Raw genomic sequence first — 19,809 nt, forward strand, 5'->3', positions numbered from 1 at the left:
GAAAGAAGTCATTAATAAATATAACAAAGTAACGTGAATCTCCTAAGGTTGGTATGGGAGTAGGATCCCAAATATCAAAATAGACTAAATCAAAAGGAGTAGATGGGATAGAATCACTTTTATTAAAAGGTAAAGCACTTTGCTATCCAAGTTGACTAGATAAACAATCAAAAATATCATGATAAACATTACCTAAGACATCAGTGGAAGCAAGTGACTTTATTCAAGAAATAGATGCATGTCCTAGCCTAAAATGTCATAAATCTAAAGAAACTGAAGAGTTGGTGTAGCAACAATGGGCAGTTAATGTGAAATTTTCAAAGTTTCAAACTCAAACAATGTTCCAACCTTACGCCCTATCCCAACTTTCTGACCTATTTAAGAATCCTGCACAATACAACCATATCATTATGAAATTTGCAAATCAAGACCAAAGACACAAGTTGGCCAATAAAAAGTAAATTTAAGGCAAGATTAGGAACAAGGTAAGTATCAAATATACATAATTTTGAGGTTTCAATATTACTAATATGGCTAGCTTTTCAGATAAATCCATTTGTTGTTTTAATGATTGGACCATTAGGTATAAGTATCTTGCTTTTGAACAAAAAAGGGTCAGCAGTCATATAATTTTAATAAGTAGTATCAAACAATCAAACATTATCTGATGTGGCAATAAACATGGCAAGAACATGAGATGAAAATAATACTTGATTAAACAAAGTTTGAAGATCAGTGGTGAATATTATAATGGCCTTAAAAGAAGACTCAAAAGTGTTTGGTTCAGTGATTGTTATCGTAACAATCTTGTTAGTGCAAGGATCATGAATTAGACTACCGTTATAATGATATTTAGCTCTACATTTTTTAATGGAATGATTAGTCCCTCATATCATGAACAAAACTTATGAAAAGTAGAGCTAATACTTTTCTAAGAAGTAACAATAACAATAGTATCAATACTATGAGTCCAACTTATATCCAACAAAGTTTCCTCAAATATCAATTCCATAAGAGCATTATCCATAGTTGGTAAGAGATGTTGACAGAAAAATAAAAATTTAGTATTCTCAAATTCATCTCGAAGTGCCATTAGAAATTGAATAAAAAGAATTTGATATCGATAAGTAATAAAATTACCAGCATCACTTTCATCTTTGAATTTTGACTCAAAATTTTCAAGCATGTCCCATAAATGTTGCATTTTAGAATGAAAATCATTAATCAATTGACCTGATTTTTTACAAAGGCAAGATAAAGTGGTCAAAATATGATATCGATGAGTAAAGGTAGTAGAGCTGTATCGTGTGGAAAAAAATCCTAAGCATCTTTAGCAAGTTCAAATCGCCCAAATGTACATTGATAGAAGAAACAATAGTGTTGGTGAACTATATCAAAATTTGATGATTTTTACTTTTCCATTCTTTTAACCAATCTGTAAATTTATCACTGAATTTTTTTTCTTTTTTTTCTAGTGCTTTGCATTCTCTAGTAACAATAAGCCATAATTTCATTCCCTTTAGATAACTACACATAGCCATAGCCCATCTATTATAGTTATTTCCATCAAGAATAACGAAAATTGATTGTACATTTCCTTGTTAAATTCCTGCCATTAAGCTCTTAAAAAATTAGAGATTTTGAAAGTTATGAGTATTGATATAAAATATGAATCTTGAAAATGGAAAGAGAAACCCAAAAAATTGAAATGCGAAAGCAAAAAATGAAGTTTAGAAAAAATAATAAAACCAAGGATGAAAATAAACAAATATTGGTTATTTCAAGGTGATTTACATTTGGAATAAACTATAAAATCGCTCTGATACCATGAAAAAAGAGAAAATAATGAAAACTTTATTGTAATGAGTTGTATATTACAATGAGGCTTAAAATCTATTTATATAGAGATAAAATATTACAAAATAAAAAATACAATCAATAGAAATAATAACTAAATCAATTCTTATAATTAACTAAATCAATATCTAATATTCTACAAATTAATGTCAAATCAATCTAGAATATTACTGTAATATTATTAGAATAATTCATCAATCTAAAATATTACCAAAATATTATCAAAATATTATTAAAATATCATTAACAGTTCTATCCATAGACGGCTTTTTTTTAAAAAAATTTTTTTTTCAAATCTGTAAGATAATTTTTAAAAAATTATCTTATTTTTCGTTAATCAGTAAATTATTTTTCATTGACCAATCAATTTTTTATTAAGTAAATACTTAAAAGTGTGAAAATTATTTTTTAAAAGCCTAATGTGATTTTGTTCGTGTCGTTCTGTGATCATTAGTCTAGGAGAAATCTTTATCCAATTCTAAGTGATGTTATTATAGATTAATGAAAATATTTTCTTATAAAAAAAGAATTATTTCAATTAATATTTGATATAAGTAAAAGGTACATTTAGGAAGGAAATGCCAAATGCACATGCAATTAATTCTCCAAAAAGAACCCTCTTAACGGTAGGCTTTGGGGTCTAGAGAGCGTGGGGAGTAGTCGTTAGAAAAACACCTCATCTTAGGCACCAGATTGTCGCAAACTTGACCGTTAGAACACCTTCCCTAAAATTCGAAAAAAGAAAAAAAAAATGGACCGTTGCACTTCCCCTCCTCCCTGCTTCATTTGCCACTAAAACAGATGTTCTAAATTTCTAAACCGAAAATCCAGATCCTTCTGATAATTGCTTTCTCTCTTACCGATCCCCCATCCTCTCCCCCCCCCCCCCCCCAAAAAAAAAAGAAAAAGCATATCTCTCTGTTTCGCATCTGATGGAGGAATCAAGTGAGCCAACGGAAACCATGATCGACGAGTTATACGAGTTTTTAGCGCCGCGTTTCTTCGATTTCATGAAAGGAGAGTCGGACGAAGATACGCGCAATGCCGAGCTTTGGTTCGAAACGGCTTTAAGCTACGCCCCTTCTCGTATGTGTCTTTCTCTGTATTCCTTCACATTTCTTTTTTTTTTCTTTCTATTTTTTAACCGTAAAAGTACCGGAATTAACTAATCTTCATACTTTAAAGATTATATTCTTTGAATCATTCTTTTCTCTGTAACTGAATCGTTTTGGTAGGTGGTGCTTGATTTTCTTGGAATTTTAGGGTTTCTTTTAAGCGTTTTGGTTACTAATTTATGGTTTCCGTTTTTAACATGATTGATTTTAACTGTTTATTACCGAATCGTGTTCCAAAATTCTAAGGTTTTAGGTTCTCCTAGTTGCATAAGATTAAGGGGAAAAGGAGAAAACTTTTATCTTATAATTAAAGTATGGTATCTCCACGTTTCTTCCCAATCTTCCCCCATTTTCTCAGCATCCAATCGATAGGTCACAATTGATCGATGGTTTGATCCAGGAATACTTAGATATATGATTGGAAAAAGAAAAGAAAAGCGATAATCCCTCCAAATGTTTGATGTCCTTTTTTATCTGGTTTTTAACTTTGGTTAAAAGGTAAAAAAAACCATTGACCAAAAATTCAATAATATTGTTTTATTATAATTAACTAAACCCTTAAATATTTATTTTTACCGATTGAGTTTTTATTAGGTGAAAAGTGATTAATCATCAACACTAATTTTCGTCAAATTGATGACTTAATTGGAGTGAAAATAGATGTTTAAGAATTTAACTGATCGGAAATAAAAAAATTTTCAGGTTTGATTTATTGTAATAAAATTTTAGGAGCTTAAATGATTATTGAATTTTTATTGGAGGATTTTTTTTACCCTTTCCCTGAAATTTTATCAATTTCCACCATTGATATTTTCAAATATTTTATTAAATTATTTTTTAAAATTATATGTGAAAATTTCCTCATTCAAAATTTTTTAAAAGTATTTTTTTATATTTTAATTAACAATATATTTAAAATAAAATGAAGTCAAAGTTTAAGGCATTATTTATGAGATAGAGAGAGTATGAATTAAGCATAACCTAATTATTTTTGCTCTTCTCAAAATATTTACTTGAATTAGGTCAGTTTTCAAGGATTTGAAGTGTAAATTTAATCAAGTTACATTCTGTTCCTATATATTATCTGCTATAAAGCAAAACTGTTGAATTTTTTATCAAGGAGAAAACTGGAGATTTTCATTTCCTTTTGGTTTTTTTGATAATGCAGCTTTTATAGTTAGAATCAGGTATGGTAATAGATCCTTCCATGTAGAGAGTCTCTGCAATTTTAGTGAAGCAGATCAAATGCAGAAGGTGGGAATTACTTTCTACTATTTTTCAATATCTTATAAGTAGTTTCTCTCATTCATATTGATCATGATGAATATATTATTGCTGCAGGCATCTGAATCATCAGATGCAACAACTCCTAACTGCAACTTAGAAGATAAGCCTCAAGCTGAGCTCGTGCCAGATAAAGTAAATGAAGAAGTTAAACCCTCCGAGGCAAAGGTTGAAATCAATCAAATTGTCACTGAGGTAATTAATGGATTTTTATCCATTCTTGTTACAGATTAATTCTTTCTGTTTTCTCATGATTTTAACTTGTTGCAGGTTGCTAATGATGATAAAGATACGGAAAAAGCAGCGCCTGTAAGTGCTCAAGATAATGGAAGGTTTGTTCTTTGGGTTTTGAAAATTTTGTCAACACTACTTGAGTTCTATTATGTTCATACTTTGGTTCTCATGTTGTGTCTTTTGGTTCATTTCTGTTCGATAGTGACCTGACTCAAAGGGCGCGTTCAAATGTAACTGGTGATAAAGAGAAAAGCAAATCTTCTGTGCAAGTAGAAACTGAAGCTTGCTGCACCTCTAAACTATTGATGAATTCTCCAAAAAAACTGGTGAGTGACAAGAAGAATCAGACAGCTAAAAAGATAGCTAGTTTGTTACAGAATCCATCAATGTTGAAGACGAAGAACGGTAGTGCTGGAACACCTAATTTGTCTCTAGAAAACCAAGCCATTAAACGTCAGAAACTAGATGGAGGGAGATCTAGACAGGTGCCTATACACTCTTGCCTTTTGCATGTTCACTGTTATTTTAAAACTTCTACCTGAATTTTCGTCTTGTTCTTTCTTCCTTCTATACTCAGATCTTAAACATAAAACCCCACAACTTGCCCCACAAGTCAAAACTTGGTCTTACCAGTGGTAGTTCCAACTTGTGCTCTTCTACTGCTAAAACTTTTAACAAATTGGAAAGGAAGGTTTGTTTCTCTGTGCTAAGCTCCTTCATTGCATATTTTTACTAAAAAATGCAAATTAATATTAAAAATTGTTTTGTTTCCCTTGAAGGTTTATGTTCGAGAACCCGCAGCACCATTTGTTTCAATGGCAGAAATGATAAAAAAGTTCCAATCAAGTACCAGGGATTTGTCACTTCCCAGCAGTTCTCTGTCAAATGTAAATAAATAGAATCACATCATTTAGGCTCCAACATGAATTTGGTTTCTTAATTTCTTGCACTTCCTTGTTTCCGTTCTTCTTTCCCAAAATTCCTTCAAATTAATCAGGATGATGCTACATATGTCTAGATGAAGCCTACACTCAAATTGACAAGCCCTAAAGAACCTGAATTTGAAACAGCACAGAGAGTGCGCTCAGTTAGAGTGAAGAGCACCTCAGAGCTTGAGGAAGAAATGATGGCTAAAGTTCCAAAGTTCAAAGCAAGACCATTGAACAAGAAGGTGGCTGCTTAATACCATCTATGATTTCCAGCTTTTATCCTTTTTATGTGTATCAGGCAAATTGATCTTTCATTGTTGTTTACTGTGTAAAATTTTTCGAATAAGTTTTTGTTTTTCTATTTTCTTCTCTGGTGCAGATTTTTGAAGCTCCAGCACTACCTGCATTACCAAGAAGTACTCCAAAGCTTCCAGAATTTCAGGTAAATTAAGCTATAAGGATATATATTTTATAGGTGGTGGGGTGTTATGAGATGAAAATGAAGAGAATCCTTGCCATCGGACTAAAAAATTTATTCTGTTTCAGGAATTTCATTTTGAGACAATGGCTAGAGCTAATAAGAATGCGGAGACATCTTCAGTAGCTTCAACAGAAGTATCTCGTCAGGTCTGGAGAACTATATCCTATGTATTTGATTCATTTTCTTTGGGAAACAGCTTGCTTACTCTCTCTTTTCCCTCCTTTTTGGTTTACTTTTTTCCTGTACCAGAATAATCAGTGGAAACCTCATCTCACAGAACCTAAAACCCCTGTACTTCAAACATCACTGAGGGCACGGCCTTCAAAAGTCAAAAGTTCTATTGACCTTGAGCAGGAGGAACTTGAAAAAGCACCTAAATTTAAGGCAAGGCCATTGTATAAAAAGGTACTCTCTCCATCATTTCAATTCTGCTTGGTACATAGCAACAATGTTTACTTGAGAAGGTAACCCTAGTTTTTTGCCTTGTGTAGATATTTGAGAGCAAAGGAGAATTGGGAATCTTCTGTAATGCAAAGAAACAAGTAACTATACCTCAAGAATTCCATTTTGCAACAAATGAGAGGATCCCACCAGCAGCTGCCGTTGTTGATTTATTTGACAAGGCAAGTATACAAATGAACCTATTCTACTACCGATCTGAGAATGTAAAATGAAAAATAGCACGTATGATAGTTATACCTTCTACTACTACTAATTACATGTTTGTCATCTTTTACAGCTTTCTCTGAAGTCAGTACCTAGCCATGACCCAACTCCAAGAAACACCATTCCCATTCCATTCCATCTCCAAGCAGAGGTATATTTATTTTCTCATTCTGTTCATGAATTGTATAACGTACCAGAACAGAGGTATATTTGTATTAATCCCAAATGTTCTGACTTTTAGGAAAGAGGATCTGTGAAAGAAAGGAAGTTTGTGATGGAAATTATAGAGAAGCAGTTAGAAGAGGAAAGAGCCAGGGTTCCCAAGGCTAACCCATATCCTTACACCACTGACTACCCTGTGGTATGCTAAGTTTAATTTCCTTTCATTTTAATGTTTTTCTTAGACGTAACTAGAGTGAATGCGGGTTAATGGTGATTATTGTTATGCAGATTCCTCCAAAACCGGAATCCAAGCAATGTACAAAACCAGAACCCTTCCAATTGGAGAGTCTGGTGAGGCATGAGGAGGAGATGCAAAGAGAGATGGAAGAAAGACGGCAAAAAGAGAAAGAAGAGGCCGAGATGAGGATCTTCAAGGCCCAGCCAATTCTAAAAGAGTAAGATTCATCCACAATTCGCGATTTGTATTTGCATAGAGTTAGAAAGAAATATATTGAATCTTTCCTTTTCATGCAGGGGCCCAATTCCTGTTCCAGAGAAAGTTCGCAAGCCTCTGACTAAAGTACAAGAATTCAATCTACATGTTGATCATAGAGCGGTGTATAGAGCAGAATTCGATCAAAAAGTAAATTCTAGTTTCTCTTATCTTGTGAAGTTTATATTTTCCACTCGATAAGCATTATTATATTTGTTAATGAATCTTTTGCACAGATTAAAGAGAAAGAAATGATGTACAAGAGATTCAGAGAGGAGAGTGAGGCTGCTAGAATGGTATGCACATATTCTATGTCCTAAACTCTGCGTGTGTTGGCAATTTTGTTGTTGGCCAGCATGTCGTGGGAATTGAAGTAAACTTTATTTGGCAGAGAGAGGAAGAGAAAGCATTGAAGCAATTGAGAAGGACAATGGTTCCCCATGCTAGGCCTCTTCCCAAGTTTGACCATCCTTTTTGTCCACAAAAGTAAGAAAAATAGTATCTTGGCATTGTCCACCATCCTCATTCTCTTTTTGGCCAGTATCCTCAATATAATTGTGCATGATATTGCCCTAGGTCTTCCAGGGAAACAACAAAATCCAAATCACCACATCTACGTGTTCTTCAAAGAAAGGAAAGGGGGAAAATGATCTGTTCGCTCACTGCTGCAACTTCCAGTCCCGCCACTCTTATGAGGTGATTTTAAGTTTGTTCAAGAACTTTTGAACCCCTGTGAAACAAACTCATTTGTAGAATCTCAGTGTTAAAAAGCAAAAAAAAAAATGTACACCTTTTTTCCTACTTTCGGATCTTCCACGTAATCAAAGCAGGCGGAAAGATGCTCGTGTTTTTTAACTAAATTTCCTACTGTTACTAGATCCTCGAAATTATCAACTCCATTATCCAAGAAGGCAACTCAAACAATGGTTTCATCAGACCTCCCCACGCTGTGTATTTTTTTTTTTTTACATACAATCAACATCAGCACAAAGTTGCTAGCCAGTTTGCCTCTGCCGATATGCTCTAATCTGAAACAATTATGAAACAAAATGATATTCAGATTTTAATTTATACACAAATGGTTTTTACATGAAACATTGGTGTCAAATGCCAAGAAATGTACTCACCAAGTGATTTCTTCCGGAGCTGCACTTGACCTTAAGCCCTGCCAAAGTGTCTTGACCTTACAAATTTTGTAGTGCGTCCTCTGAGGTCAAAGGAATTGGGTTGGTGCGGTTGTCATCAGTATGGTATTGTCCTTTTACCATTAATATTTCTACTTCAGCTCGCAATGGTGTCTGGAGAGCAATGTACTGTGCAACACAATCACTATAATTTTAGACAAGCATCCTAATAAAAGTTTTTTAGTCTTAAGGGCTAAATAATTTATAAAAAAAAAAAAGATGATCCTATTTGATAGAGGGAAAAAAAAAAAAGGTGTTGGAAGGAGCCATAATATTTTAAGTTGGAAAATCCATGAATCGACCCATCAGAAATTTAGGTCAACCTGATAACTTAACCATATGGGCACAGCAATTCAAACCCTATGTATTTAGGTAACTGGTTGGATTTGGGTCAACTGAAAGCAGATTAATGCACTATTCCCATTCAACTAATACAAATCAGCATTTGGATAATGTCAAAGCTCATAAAAATTGTCATTTTCCTAGCATCTACCTTCAGCTTTACAAAGAGAGTCTATGTATTAAGCTGGTGGGAAAGAAATCTCACTTCGCATAGCTGCTTGACTGACAGACTGGGCTGACAACAAAGGTAGGGTTGCTGCAAACTTGACGTACCTTGTTCATCCACTGAAATAAGCTTGAGATGAACATCCAACTGCATGCAAAGAATATGCGGACCTGCATACAAATGGGGAAGGATAAAAGGGAAAAACCAAAAAAAAAAAAGGGGGGGTGGGAGGGCAGAGAGAGCATTGAGAGAAGAATCCTACAGTATTACTTAAGTGGAAATAGATAAGGACGTGTGAAAGTTATGCCAATAGCGGCACCTTAATACCAGTGGTTTACCTAATCAGAAACCATAATCTAATAAAGAGTCTAATAGTATCATCGTATCATACCTCATCATCATTTTCCTCCAGACTCCGAAAATACTCTACCAGTCTGTTTAAGCGAGCATGTGAACTCTTGCTACTGCCATTGCCAGAATTTCCATTTCGAGTGTGACTCCGAGCACCACCCCTTCCCCAAGCAAGCATTTCCACATTCAAGACAAGCCCAGGAGAAATTCCTCTGCTGTCTCTAGATGCTTCTGTATCATTTTCAACACATCCACCATCTGAGTTTACCACTGATGAAGAAGGCTGGAATACCCAAATTCCAGTCCGTCTTTTGCACCTTCTCTGCCTCAGTTCTGTGCAGCACTCTTCAGTAGAAGATGAATATTTGCCTTCGTTATCATCATCTTCATCCTCCTTGTCTTCAGAACCTTGATGCTCAGCACCTCGAGAGTTCCGTCTCCTACATGGATGAGCACTCCGATGATTGTGTTGTGATCTAGTCATAAAGGCACCTGTGCTCTCTTTACCAAGACTACATCGTTTAACGAGTGCTTCTGATTGTCTCTGAAATATTTGGGCAATTGATGCTTGAATCTGTACAACAAAAGATTGAAACAACCATTGGGAATAACACAGCATGTGTCAAAGTCTTGAACTTTCAATACAGTCCAATGATATTCTTAGAACAAAGCATGGAAAAGGAGAAAAAAAAAAATGGTACCAAGCAATCATCATGTAACTGTCTAGCCAGGTTAACGTCTAGGGCAAGTTTTGTTACCTCACATCTATGAAACAAGAAATAGAGTTCTTCCATTTTGGTAATTTGTCCCACCACAAAGTCAGAAAGACCAATAGCAATAATGACAGTTATACATGCTTAAATAATCACACAATTGTATGAATGCACCTAATACAAGTAGCATCAAGAATGTCAGGTTGCATCTTTTAAGCTAAGCATACGAACACAAATCACCACAATTAACTGCCAGAACTCTTATCTAGATCTAGAATATTGGATGATTGACCATAACCATGAATGCAAGTAGATCAGTGAGAAATAAATGCATGTAGTAACAAATCTACATATATCTGACCAGCTTATTGCAAGTCCTTTCCTCTTCATGAAAAGCCAATTCCTGAGACCAAATGCACAAAACCAGCATTTGTTTTGATTGCAAGATCATGATCTAAGAAATTTTGTGATAGCAACATGAATAAAAAATACCTACTAAGCAGGCGGAAAGAAGAGAAAGAAAAGAACTTATACCTCCTCTTCATACTTATCAATATCTGGATATAAGGCTGTAATTAAGGCATCATAGTTTGGATCGTCTCTTAGAGAAAGTGAATGTCGGCTAGCACAATGTGTACGGCAAGCAGGACACTCATTGTTCCTACAATTAGAATCAAGTAAGCAATTTTAATCATAAACTTTCCAGACATATACAAAATTAACCCAAACAACGGCTAATAACAATCCATTTATAACATACCCCAGTCACATCCCTGCAAAAACGGTGCAGGCATTCCATTACAGTTCTTGTTTTCTTTATGATTCCTGTACACACTGAAAAGAATAAAAAATGTATCTTCTACCAGATCTATGTCCAATTGTGGATAATAGGCAAAACTGAGCGAGTTAACAAGATCAATTGAGCACAGGTACGAGAGCTTCCTTCTGATCAAATCCTAGAGCTAGCTAACAAAATGCAATGCACCATAAAAACCTCAAGCAATAACTGTTAATACAAATAGCAATAACTGTTAATAAAAGCCTCATGCAATAGCATATCTGCCGACAACAGACCAGCAAGAGTAAAAGTAGACCAACAAGCATACCCTGATGCAATCAGATATAGAGATTTTTTTATCCAGCATGTGTCTCCATAAAAAAAAAAAAAAAAGTATAAGCATGTTCATGTTACATCTGTTAATACAAATACTACAATATTACTCTTTTGTGGTTTTTTCTTCAGAGAAAACATGCTTATATATTTATATAAATTTAACTAAATTCTGTTTTATGGACATGATACATCTAAAATATGACTATTCAACATTCCCAGCTAAAATTTACATATCCTGTAAAGCCCCCTAATTGATGTGTTTTAATAACATATGCTCACATTATCTAACTTATCTGCATTTCTTAAGTAATCCCTTCCTCCTATTTCACTAAAAACAATGTTATAAAATTTAGATGTATATAACATCAAAACCCCTTTCTCCTAATCCATTACAAAATGACCTGAAAAATCAGACACCCCAAAATCAGCAATTTTCCTTTATCTTTTTTTCCTCTCTTCTCAACTTTAGATCTTTTGAGGAGCATCCAGATATACAACTTTCTCTTTGGTTTCCTATATTATTTATGGGTCCTTGACCACCCATGGGTAAAAAATTTTTTTATTAACTCATTAAATTTAAACTAAATCTTCTAATACCATTAAGTGCAATAGTGAAAATAACTTTCCAACTCAATCAAAAGTCACAAGGAAAAACAAAATGAGAAATTATGCCCAATAGAGTATTCAGCAAAGATATTCTAAGAAAAGGGACAGGTGGGATCCACCATTTGGAAATTAAATTAAAAGAATTATGTCTAGAAAGTCAGTTATGTACAATTAAACTTTATATTCCATTATAGAACACATTCATATTAGACAGTTGTTTTGTTTTGACAATTCATCTTCTATTAGACAAACAACCTCATCTTGACTTCAGCACAAGCTAGAGAGAGGAAGACATCATTTGATTTGTAAAAAAACCAACTAAAGAAGATATCACCATTAGAAAATATGACTATAAATTGCAATTGGTAAAATTCAACATAAATCTTAAACATTTAAGGAAGAAACATCTCTGTGATACTTAAATATCACGTAAATAAGACATAATTTATTAATTAATAGTGTAAAATTTATTAATTTATAATGTAATATGTGCACTAAACACATGACACTTGATTCTCCCCTTGTTCTTGTAATGGTTTATATGATTTTCCAAAGACAAATTTAATAAACAACATATGCTCAAAATAAAGGTTTATGCAAATGGGATTCAATCTTGGAAAAAGGTGATGGGTTTGACCTCCACATAGCATGTAACCAAATATGATTTGTTCATAAAAATATATCACACCCACTGTAATACATATATTTCAACTCCTAGTCACAAACATTCAATAGAAATACCAGGACAAAAGTATCAAACGATTGCAAATTGGAGTAAATATTATCTAAACAAATTGGACACTGAACATCTTTACGAATTTCTGGAAGTTCTACAAAGACAAATCTGGAATAGAAGCATAAAAAGTTAAAAGAACTTCTATCAAGTCATTTGTAGACAAAAGGTACATATAAAACCCAGTCCATATGCATGAAGATCACAGCAAGCATGCCACTAGAGAGATACATATCTTGCTGTCATCAATGTAAATACATGACTTTGCACGGGCTGGGTTTGACTACTTTAAAAGGGTAATATAAATGTTTTCAAGCAATCATATAAGTAAATATGCCATGATGGGCAAGGAAATCACAAAGTTCCAACTCACACTTTACTATTATATTCTAAGAAGGACTATAAAGAAAAGGGAAGAATACAGCTGTTATATTTTTTGTAAATCTGGACAGATTAGGAAGAAAGAAATACAAGCAAGCCCAAAAACTACTCAGTATGAGAACCCTCACATGTTCCTCTATTGAAAGTATAGCCCAAATATTATGGTTTGCAAATGAGACAACACTCTTTTCCACTATAACAGACTCCATTATAGTTAGTTCCCAACAATTGGTTCCTCTCAATGGCTAGAATAGACAATGAAAAGCCACTTTTTTAAACCCCACTAGATTGTCTGCACTCTTTCTTTCTTGCTCAGACCCATCAGCACCAAATCAATAAAATTGGTAGAATTTTACTGAGTTGATACTAATTGAAGTAAGAAAAATTAAAAAGATGAGGCACAGAGGCACCGCCCTAGTATCGATACATGACTCTGACCGAGTGTTTAGCAAAGTTAGCATAGTGACTCGTTAAGGTTTTATCAGATTACCTCCAGTTGAACACATATATTAAAGAAATTCCAAAAATCACGATGAATGAAGGGGAAAAAAAAAGAACCCAAAGATAAAAGTGAATTTGTACATGATAAATCATGCACATTTTGGATGGTAGAAGAATATGATAGGAGGCGTTTTCGAGCTAGTATTTTACAAGTTGGTAAACAGAATTAAAAAAAAATAACACAAACAAATTTCAGAAATTTCCAGCTTTATGTTGTTACAAGCATGGAAAGGACACAGATCGTTGACATGCAAAATGCAATCGACTAAACGACGAAGAAATAAATCACAAAACGCAATGCCATTTAGCGAATAACATAAAACCCAATAAATAAAACGCAAATCCCTTTCTCTACAACACCTAAAACCACCCAAAGAAGAAAAAAATGCTCGTTTAAAATAATAATAATAATAATAATAATAATAATAATAATAATAATAAAATCTCAGCAAACCCAACTCATTAAAGCAGAGCCAAAGCAAATTATGAAGCTAAACTGGATTCAAAACTTATTAACGAAAAGAAATGATTGACAGAGAGAGAGAGAGAGAGAGAGAGAGAGAGAAAAGAGTACTCGGGTTTCTCTTGAGAAGTAGAAGATTGGCTTCCATCAGAATCTAAGAAAAAAAAAGAAGTCCAACAATCGAAATCAACTTCAAAACACGTGTTTACACCTATGCATCGATCTATATATGAAAATATTTATGTGAAAGAGAGAAAGGGATGTCACCTTCTTCATCGTCAACTTCGTCGTCGCCTTGGAATTGAACTTGGTGGTTTTGGTCATCGGGGTCTCGTTTCTGATGTTGTTGTTCTTCTTGCTCTGGCTCTGGCTCTTGTTCTTTTTCCAGTTGCGTTGTCTTATCTTCAGCTTTGCGTTGGTCATCTTCGGCTCGAGATTGCTTGGTGTGGCTTTGGTGATAAAGGCTGGACTCTTCATCGTCGAGATTCTGTGACAATGACCGCTTCTGGGCTGGCATTGATGCCTTTGCTTTCTCGATTCTCCGCCTTCTTTATTTTTACTAGAGACACTCCGCCGAATAGGAGGACGACAACCCAGAGACTGCCCGCTCACAACTCTTTTTCTTTTTTTCCTTTTTTTCTTTTCTAAAAAGGCTCTAATAATTTTATATTAATTTAATTAATTAAGAGTTCAGGATCACCTGTTGAAAGAGCACGTGTTGGTTCCGAGGGCGGCCTTCTCTCTCATTTTTTTTCTTCTCAAATGGGTACTTTGGTCATTTTGTTCTAACGTTTTTCCTTTTCTAAATGCAACCCACTTTTTTCTACGAAGCTTTTTAAATAGATCACCAAATTTTTTTTATACACTTCAAAATTTTTTTCAAAAATATTCATATATCAAATGTCAATTTGAATCTTTAGTAAATGATAAAAATATACTTAATATTATACACCTAAAAATCATATGTATTTCTTGAATATAAATTTTTGAATATTACAATGTATTCTTAAAATTTTATTTTTGAGAAAGCAACATAATTCTCAAAAATAGATTATCGAGAACAAAAATCATCTTTCAAAAATTCATTTTCGAGACTTATATTACTTTCTTAAAATGAATTTCCATAGTCATTATGTATTTTTGAAAATTCGTTTTCAAGAATACATAAATTTTTTAAAATATATATTTAATTATAAACTTTTGTTAACAGAAAAATCGAAATCTTTAATCTTTGAGTCACTAAAAAATATCATCAATAGACTGGTAAATTCAACAGTAAGGACTAATAGCCGAAAAATTAGATATTATCAAATATGTCAATCTATTGATGACATTATCAGTAACAATGTTTTATAGGGTGTTCAAGCTCAGACTAGTATGCATGCACACACAAGTCATTGATGTATCCATTCTTACTTGATCATAATGCAAATGGATGAAACCAAGTTCTCAAGTATGCATGGAATAAAAATATTTTTGTCTTGAGCCTAGAAAACCAAGAAAACAATTTTAGTTTATTCAATGCATATTGATAATATTAATTTCAATTTCATTCGCACACATAATTTAATAAATATGTTCATACGTGTATGATTAAGGTTTTTGATTAAAAGTGAAATTGAGCTTCTTAGATATAGAAGATATGAGGCTTTTCAAAATGAATATTTGAAAAACTTCAATCAGAAATGAATATCCGAGAATTCTTAAAACTTATCGGATATATATTTTCGAGAAATTTCAAAGCTTCTTGGATATTTATTTCTGAGACAAGCAATTTTAAGAAATAAAGAGAGAAGAAAAGAGAAAAGGTGGGAATGAAAAATAGAAAAATTAGGGTATGGTGTATTTAGTAGAAATAAAAAAATGAATTTTAAATTTGAGATGTATATAGAAATAGAGTGTATATAGCATTAAATGGGGTGCATTTAGAATTCCTCTTTTTCTAAATACACTTCACTTTTTTTTTTCAAAATTTTTTATAAATAGAATTATTTTAATACATTTTTACAAGTTTTCGAATATCTAACATTTCCAAGAAGTTTAGCTTCTCAAAAATGCATTTTCAAAAGTGAAAAAGTGAAAATTTATAAAAAAATTACAAAAATTTTTTTTATTAAAGTTATTTATAAATTAGTATAATAAAAAATTATTATTAAAAAATCATAAATTTTAAAATTAATAAAAAATTACTTTTACTATTTCAATTTTAGAAAAAAATAAAATTTTATGAGATTCTAACTAAATATTTTATTTCTTGATTTTGCAAAGGGTGATAAAAGAATCATCATATTTGATCAATATATAAATGCTGAGATTCTTAAAAACTGTATAAGCAATATTATTGAATACTATACAATTTTATCAAAATGCTATAAAATCATCATTGCCATGTTCTTAGCCTCATATGAATTTGAGAATCGATAGAAAGGGTGCTAGAAGAATTAAAACTAACTTAAAGTTAAAATTTTTTTTGACCAACATTGTATGCTTAAGAATGAAAAGGAAGTATAAGTAATACTACTGAATACTATATAATTATGTCAAAATCTAATATGTTAATTAGAGAAATCTATCATGATAAGTAGATTGTGATTTCTTTAAGGAGTTCAATTTAATTAAAACTATTGTAAAATTTTAATAATCAATAAAAAATATTTATTAAAAATGATATATTTTAAATTTAAAAAGTATATATTTGCTAATTTATCTTTAATTTAATTAAGATCTCATAAGATATTATTCTTTCTTTAAGATGAAAATAGTAAAAGTAATTATTTATTAATTTTAAAAGTTATGATTTTTTAATAATAACTTTTTTCATTATTATAAATAATTTTAACAAAATTCTCTTTTTTGTAATTTTTCATAAAATTTCAATCCCCTGAAAATGTTTGTTATGAATTCTCCGAAATGCATTTTCAAAATGTATTATAATTTTGCAAAAATAAATTTCTAACAGTTATAAAATTTGTGAGATGGGTATTTTAGTAATTTTATTTAAAAAAATCTTTAAAAAAAGGTAAAGTGTATAAAGCAAAAACATGGGTGCATTTAGAATTCCCCTTTTGTTTAAAATGACTATGGCAGTTATTCAAAATTAGAGCTAGGTCGTCTTTATGGAATCCTTTAGAAAAAGGCAAAAATAAATTTACTTAAAAAAATAAGGGGTCAAAATTATTATTACAAATTGAACTTCAAATACCAATGACGTTAATTTTAGATACCATTTATATTTTAAACCATTTATATTTTATCTTACAAAACAAACTTTTGTTTTTCTATTATGAATTTTTATTTTCATGTTAGCAACTTCTTAACAACAAGTTTTTTTTTTAATCAAAAAAATTTATTATAAGTGCTAAAATTTAAAATTAATTTGTTGGATGCCACTAATTAAAGGTGATTATAATTAAATATTAAATTTAAAGATAAATGTATTTGATTTAATGATAAGTGCAGTGTAAATATATTTTTTTATTTAAAAAGTTTTTGAATTCATAGTTAAATATATTTTTTTATTTAAAGAGTTTGAATTTATATATTTTTAAAAAGGATTAATGTTATGAATGGTTATTAAATTATAATAAAATGTTTAACGTGATATTAAATATTAAAGACATTTAATATAATATATATGAATTATAAATTTATTAATTAAAGTGATATTCACCTCAAATGCGACTAGTTAGATTCATAATTCAAGTTTATATTAAAAAATTTTAAAATTTAAATACTACATTAAGTATATCATTATAGTTTAAGAATCATTTATAATGTTAGCCATTTTAAATTTAAAAAATTAGCTTTTAGTTCATCTCAATAATAATTGAGTTGTTTATTTCTCTATGCAAAAAAGTAACTAATTTAGAACTTTGGAACATGAATTTTGCCATACTTCTATTTCTTGTTGCCTACTTTTCATAATGCATGACTTATTAATCTATTGAAATTTTCTATTTTTGGATAGTTTCTTTATTTACCTTTAATGGAATTGCTATTTTCTTAAAAAAAACTCCTTTGTATCTTGTTTTCTATTTCATTAAAAATGGAAAAAAGAATAAATAAAAAAAAAAAAAACAAAAGCAATTTTCAAAGTGAGTAAGCATGCAACATCATTAGTCCCATTTATATTGTTCATGTAAACAATATTGTAACAGAAAATATTAACAATAAGTTAAGTTAAAGTTATCCTTTAACTTTTACTAATATTAAAAATATAAAACATGAAAAATATGAAAGAAAAAATCCTTAATTTGTAGTATTGAAATTTAGGTCAAACAATTAATACTACTACTACTTCATTGCAAGATAGAAAGAAAAAGAAGTCTAGGTTCCTTTTTCCTCAACAACAATTTTTAACTCTTTTTTACTATATTTTTTATTTGATTTTAAGTGAAACCTTACATTAGACACTCATTTGATTTTGAAAAATATATTAGATTAATTTATAGTATTTTGATTTGTAGAAATCAAACAAACTTGAATTTAATTTTAACAATTCATTTTTTTATTTTTTTAAAATTTAATTTATTCTTAATTCTTTAATTTTTATCTACTTAATTTAAGGTCTAAGGAAGACATTACACGCTTAAATCCTCTCAAAACCACAATTTCAAGAATTTGACTAGCATATATGTCATTTAAGCTAATATACAATTGACTTCATTTTTTTTAAATTTAGTATTTTTTTAAATATTAGAATGTGTCTCGTTCTTCAAAACTTTTTTCTTTATTTATGAATATTTAATTTTTATTTTAATATATGTAAATTGAATAATCAAAATATACTTCATAAATAAATATATAGATGCAATAATTTATTAGATATTAATTTAGTAGTTACTTTTTAATGATTAAAAGTTATTTTGTTCATTTTATAATTACAACTGAATACTTCATAATCACAAAGTTAATTTAACATATATATTTTAAAATTTTAAAATATGCATACATTCCAATATTTTTTAGAACATATTGACTAATTGACTCACATGACAATGTTGGCAAAAAATATTTTTTTTTGACTCATGATGCAAATTATAATAAATTCATAAGATGAAGATTTTAAATGGAAAAAGAAAACTTCTAAAGATAATAAGTTTAAAGCATGCTTTTAAGTCAACTCTCTTTTTATCCCATATTTTGGTTAAATTTCATATTTCATATTTCATATATATTTTTTATATTTTTATATTTTTAATTCTTTCTTTGTATCTTTTTTTACCAAAAATCTTAAATTTTTTATTCACTTTTAAATTAAAACCTAAAGAATTAAGAAAATAAAGGACAATAAACAAATAAAAGATCAAATTTTTTAAAAATAAACCAATGAAATGTCCAAACTATATTTTATTTTTTAAAATTTAAAATATCTAAACATTTTCATAAATCTTGACTACTTGATTTTTTAAAATTGTTTTTAAATTATATTTTTTGACAAAAATATTTAAAGAAAGGGAACATAAGAAGTGAACTTAGTAAATGAGAAAACAATAATAGTAATAAAATAAATTCATACTTTCTTTTGCTTCTTTTTAATTAATAAATATATTCTTTTTCCTTAATTTTTTTTAAACATTTTTGCTCAAAGTTTTTTAAATCATTAACTAAATCTACATGTTTAATGATATTCCTTAAAATCATTCTAAATTATATTATTGTCATTTAAGATATTTAAAAAGAAAAAAAAAACTAAAGAATAGAATAAAAGAAGAAAATTTTTTAAAAAATCCAAAAAAAAAAAGATAAAAACATCTTAAAAACTTTTTAATCTTTTTTTTTTTTAAATTCTTTCACTATTTTTAGATAGAAATTACTAAAGAAAAGGGAAAGAAAGTAAGAAAATGAAAATGAAAAGATACATATACCCTTTATTTATATAGCTAAAATTAATAAAAGAAATTAATCATAATAATCATTATTTGGTTAAAGAGTGTAGACGCATAATTTTGTCCAAAATATTTTATTGTTTTAATTCGAGCCCTTTACATGATCCATTATAAATGTTTCAATATGAGACCTAATGTGAGTCCCT

At 30.3% G+C, this 19,809-nt stretch overlaps 2 protein-coding genes across 4 annotated transcripts; one reads left to right on the forward strand and one right to left on the reverse strand.

Moving 5' to 3' along the window:
• The first annotated feature begins 2,508 nt into the window (after positions 1–2,508).
• On the forward strand, positions 2,509–8,079 carry LOC111309305 (protein TPX2-like). 3 transcript variants are annotated; one of them, XM_089750512.1, is made up of 20 exons: positions 2,637–2,943; positions 4,141–4,226; positions 4,314–4,451; positions 4,527–4,588; positions 4,693–4,975; positions 5,068–5,181; positions 5,270–5,377; positions 5,509–5,661; positions 5,799–5,861; positions 5,966–6,046; positions 6,150–6,305; positions 6,392–6,523; positions 6,640–6,717; positions 6,808–6,927; positions 7,017–7,183; positions 7,263–7,371; positions 7,458–7,517; positions 7,613–7,707; positions 7,798–7,953; positions 8,013–8,079. In XM_089750512.1, exons 1-19 carry the CDS (start codon positions 2,790–2,792, stop codon positions 7,919–7,921), a joined length of 2,283 nt encoding a protein of 760 aa, XP_089606638.1. In that variant the 5' UTR covers positions 2,637–2,789; the 3' UTR covers positions 7,922–7,953; positions 8,013–8,079. The 3 variants fall into 3 exon arrangements, with proteins under 3 accessions (XP_022764096.2, XP_089606638.1, XP_089606643.1); XM_022908361.2 differs by having other exon boundaries at positions 2,509–2,943; positions 7,798–8,073; XM_089750517.1 differs by having other exon boundaries at positions 7,807–8,030.
• On the reverse strand, positions 7,942–14,292 carry LOC111309306 (putative E3 ubiquitin-protein ligase RING1a). The gene is made up of 11 exons (XM_089752153.1): positions 14,043–14,292; positions 13,887–13,929; positions 12,439–12,541; positions 10,972–11,036; positions 10,738–10,743; positions 10,512–10,638; positions 10,339–10,380; positions 9,305–9,838; positions 9,021–9,083; positions 8,349–8,534; positions 7,942–8,249 (listed from the first exon to the last, which is right to left on the reverse strand). The coding sequence occupies exons 1-10, from the start codon at positions 14,290–14,292 to the stop codon at positions 8,406–8,408; spliced, it is 1,362 nt and encodes a 453-aa protein (XP_089608279.1). The 3' UTR covers positions 7,942–8,249; positions 8,349–8,405.
• Positions 14,293–19,809: the final 5,517 nt, after the last annotated feature.

The sequence above is a fragment of the Durio zibethinus genome, chromosome 2 (genome assembly GCF_047325235.1).
Source record: "Durio zibethinus cultivar Kanyao isolate XHJ-2024 chromosome 2, ASM4732523v1, whole genome shotgun sequence".
Taxonomy (NCBI): Eukaryota; Viridiplantae; Streptophyta; class Magnoliopsida; order Malvales; family Malvaceae; genus Durio; species Durio zibethinus.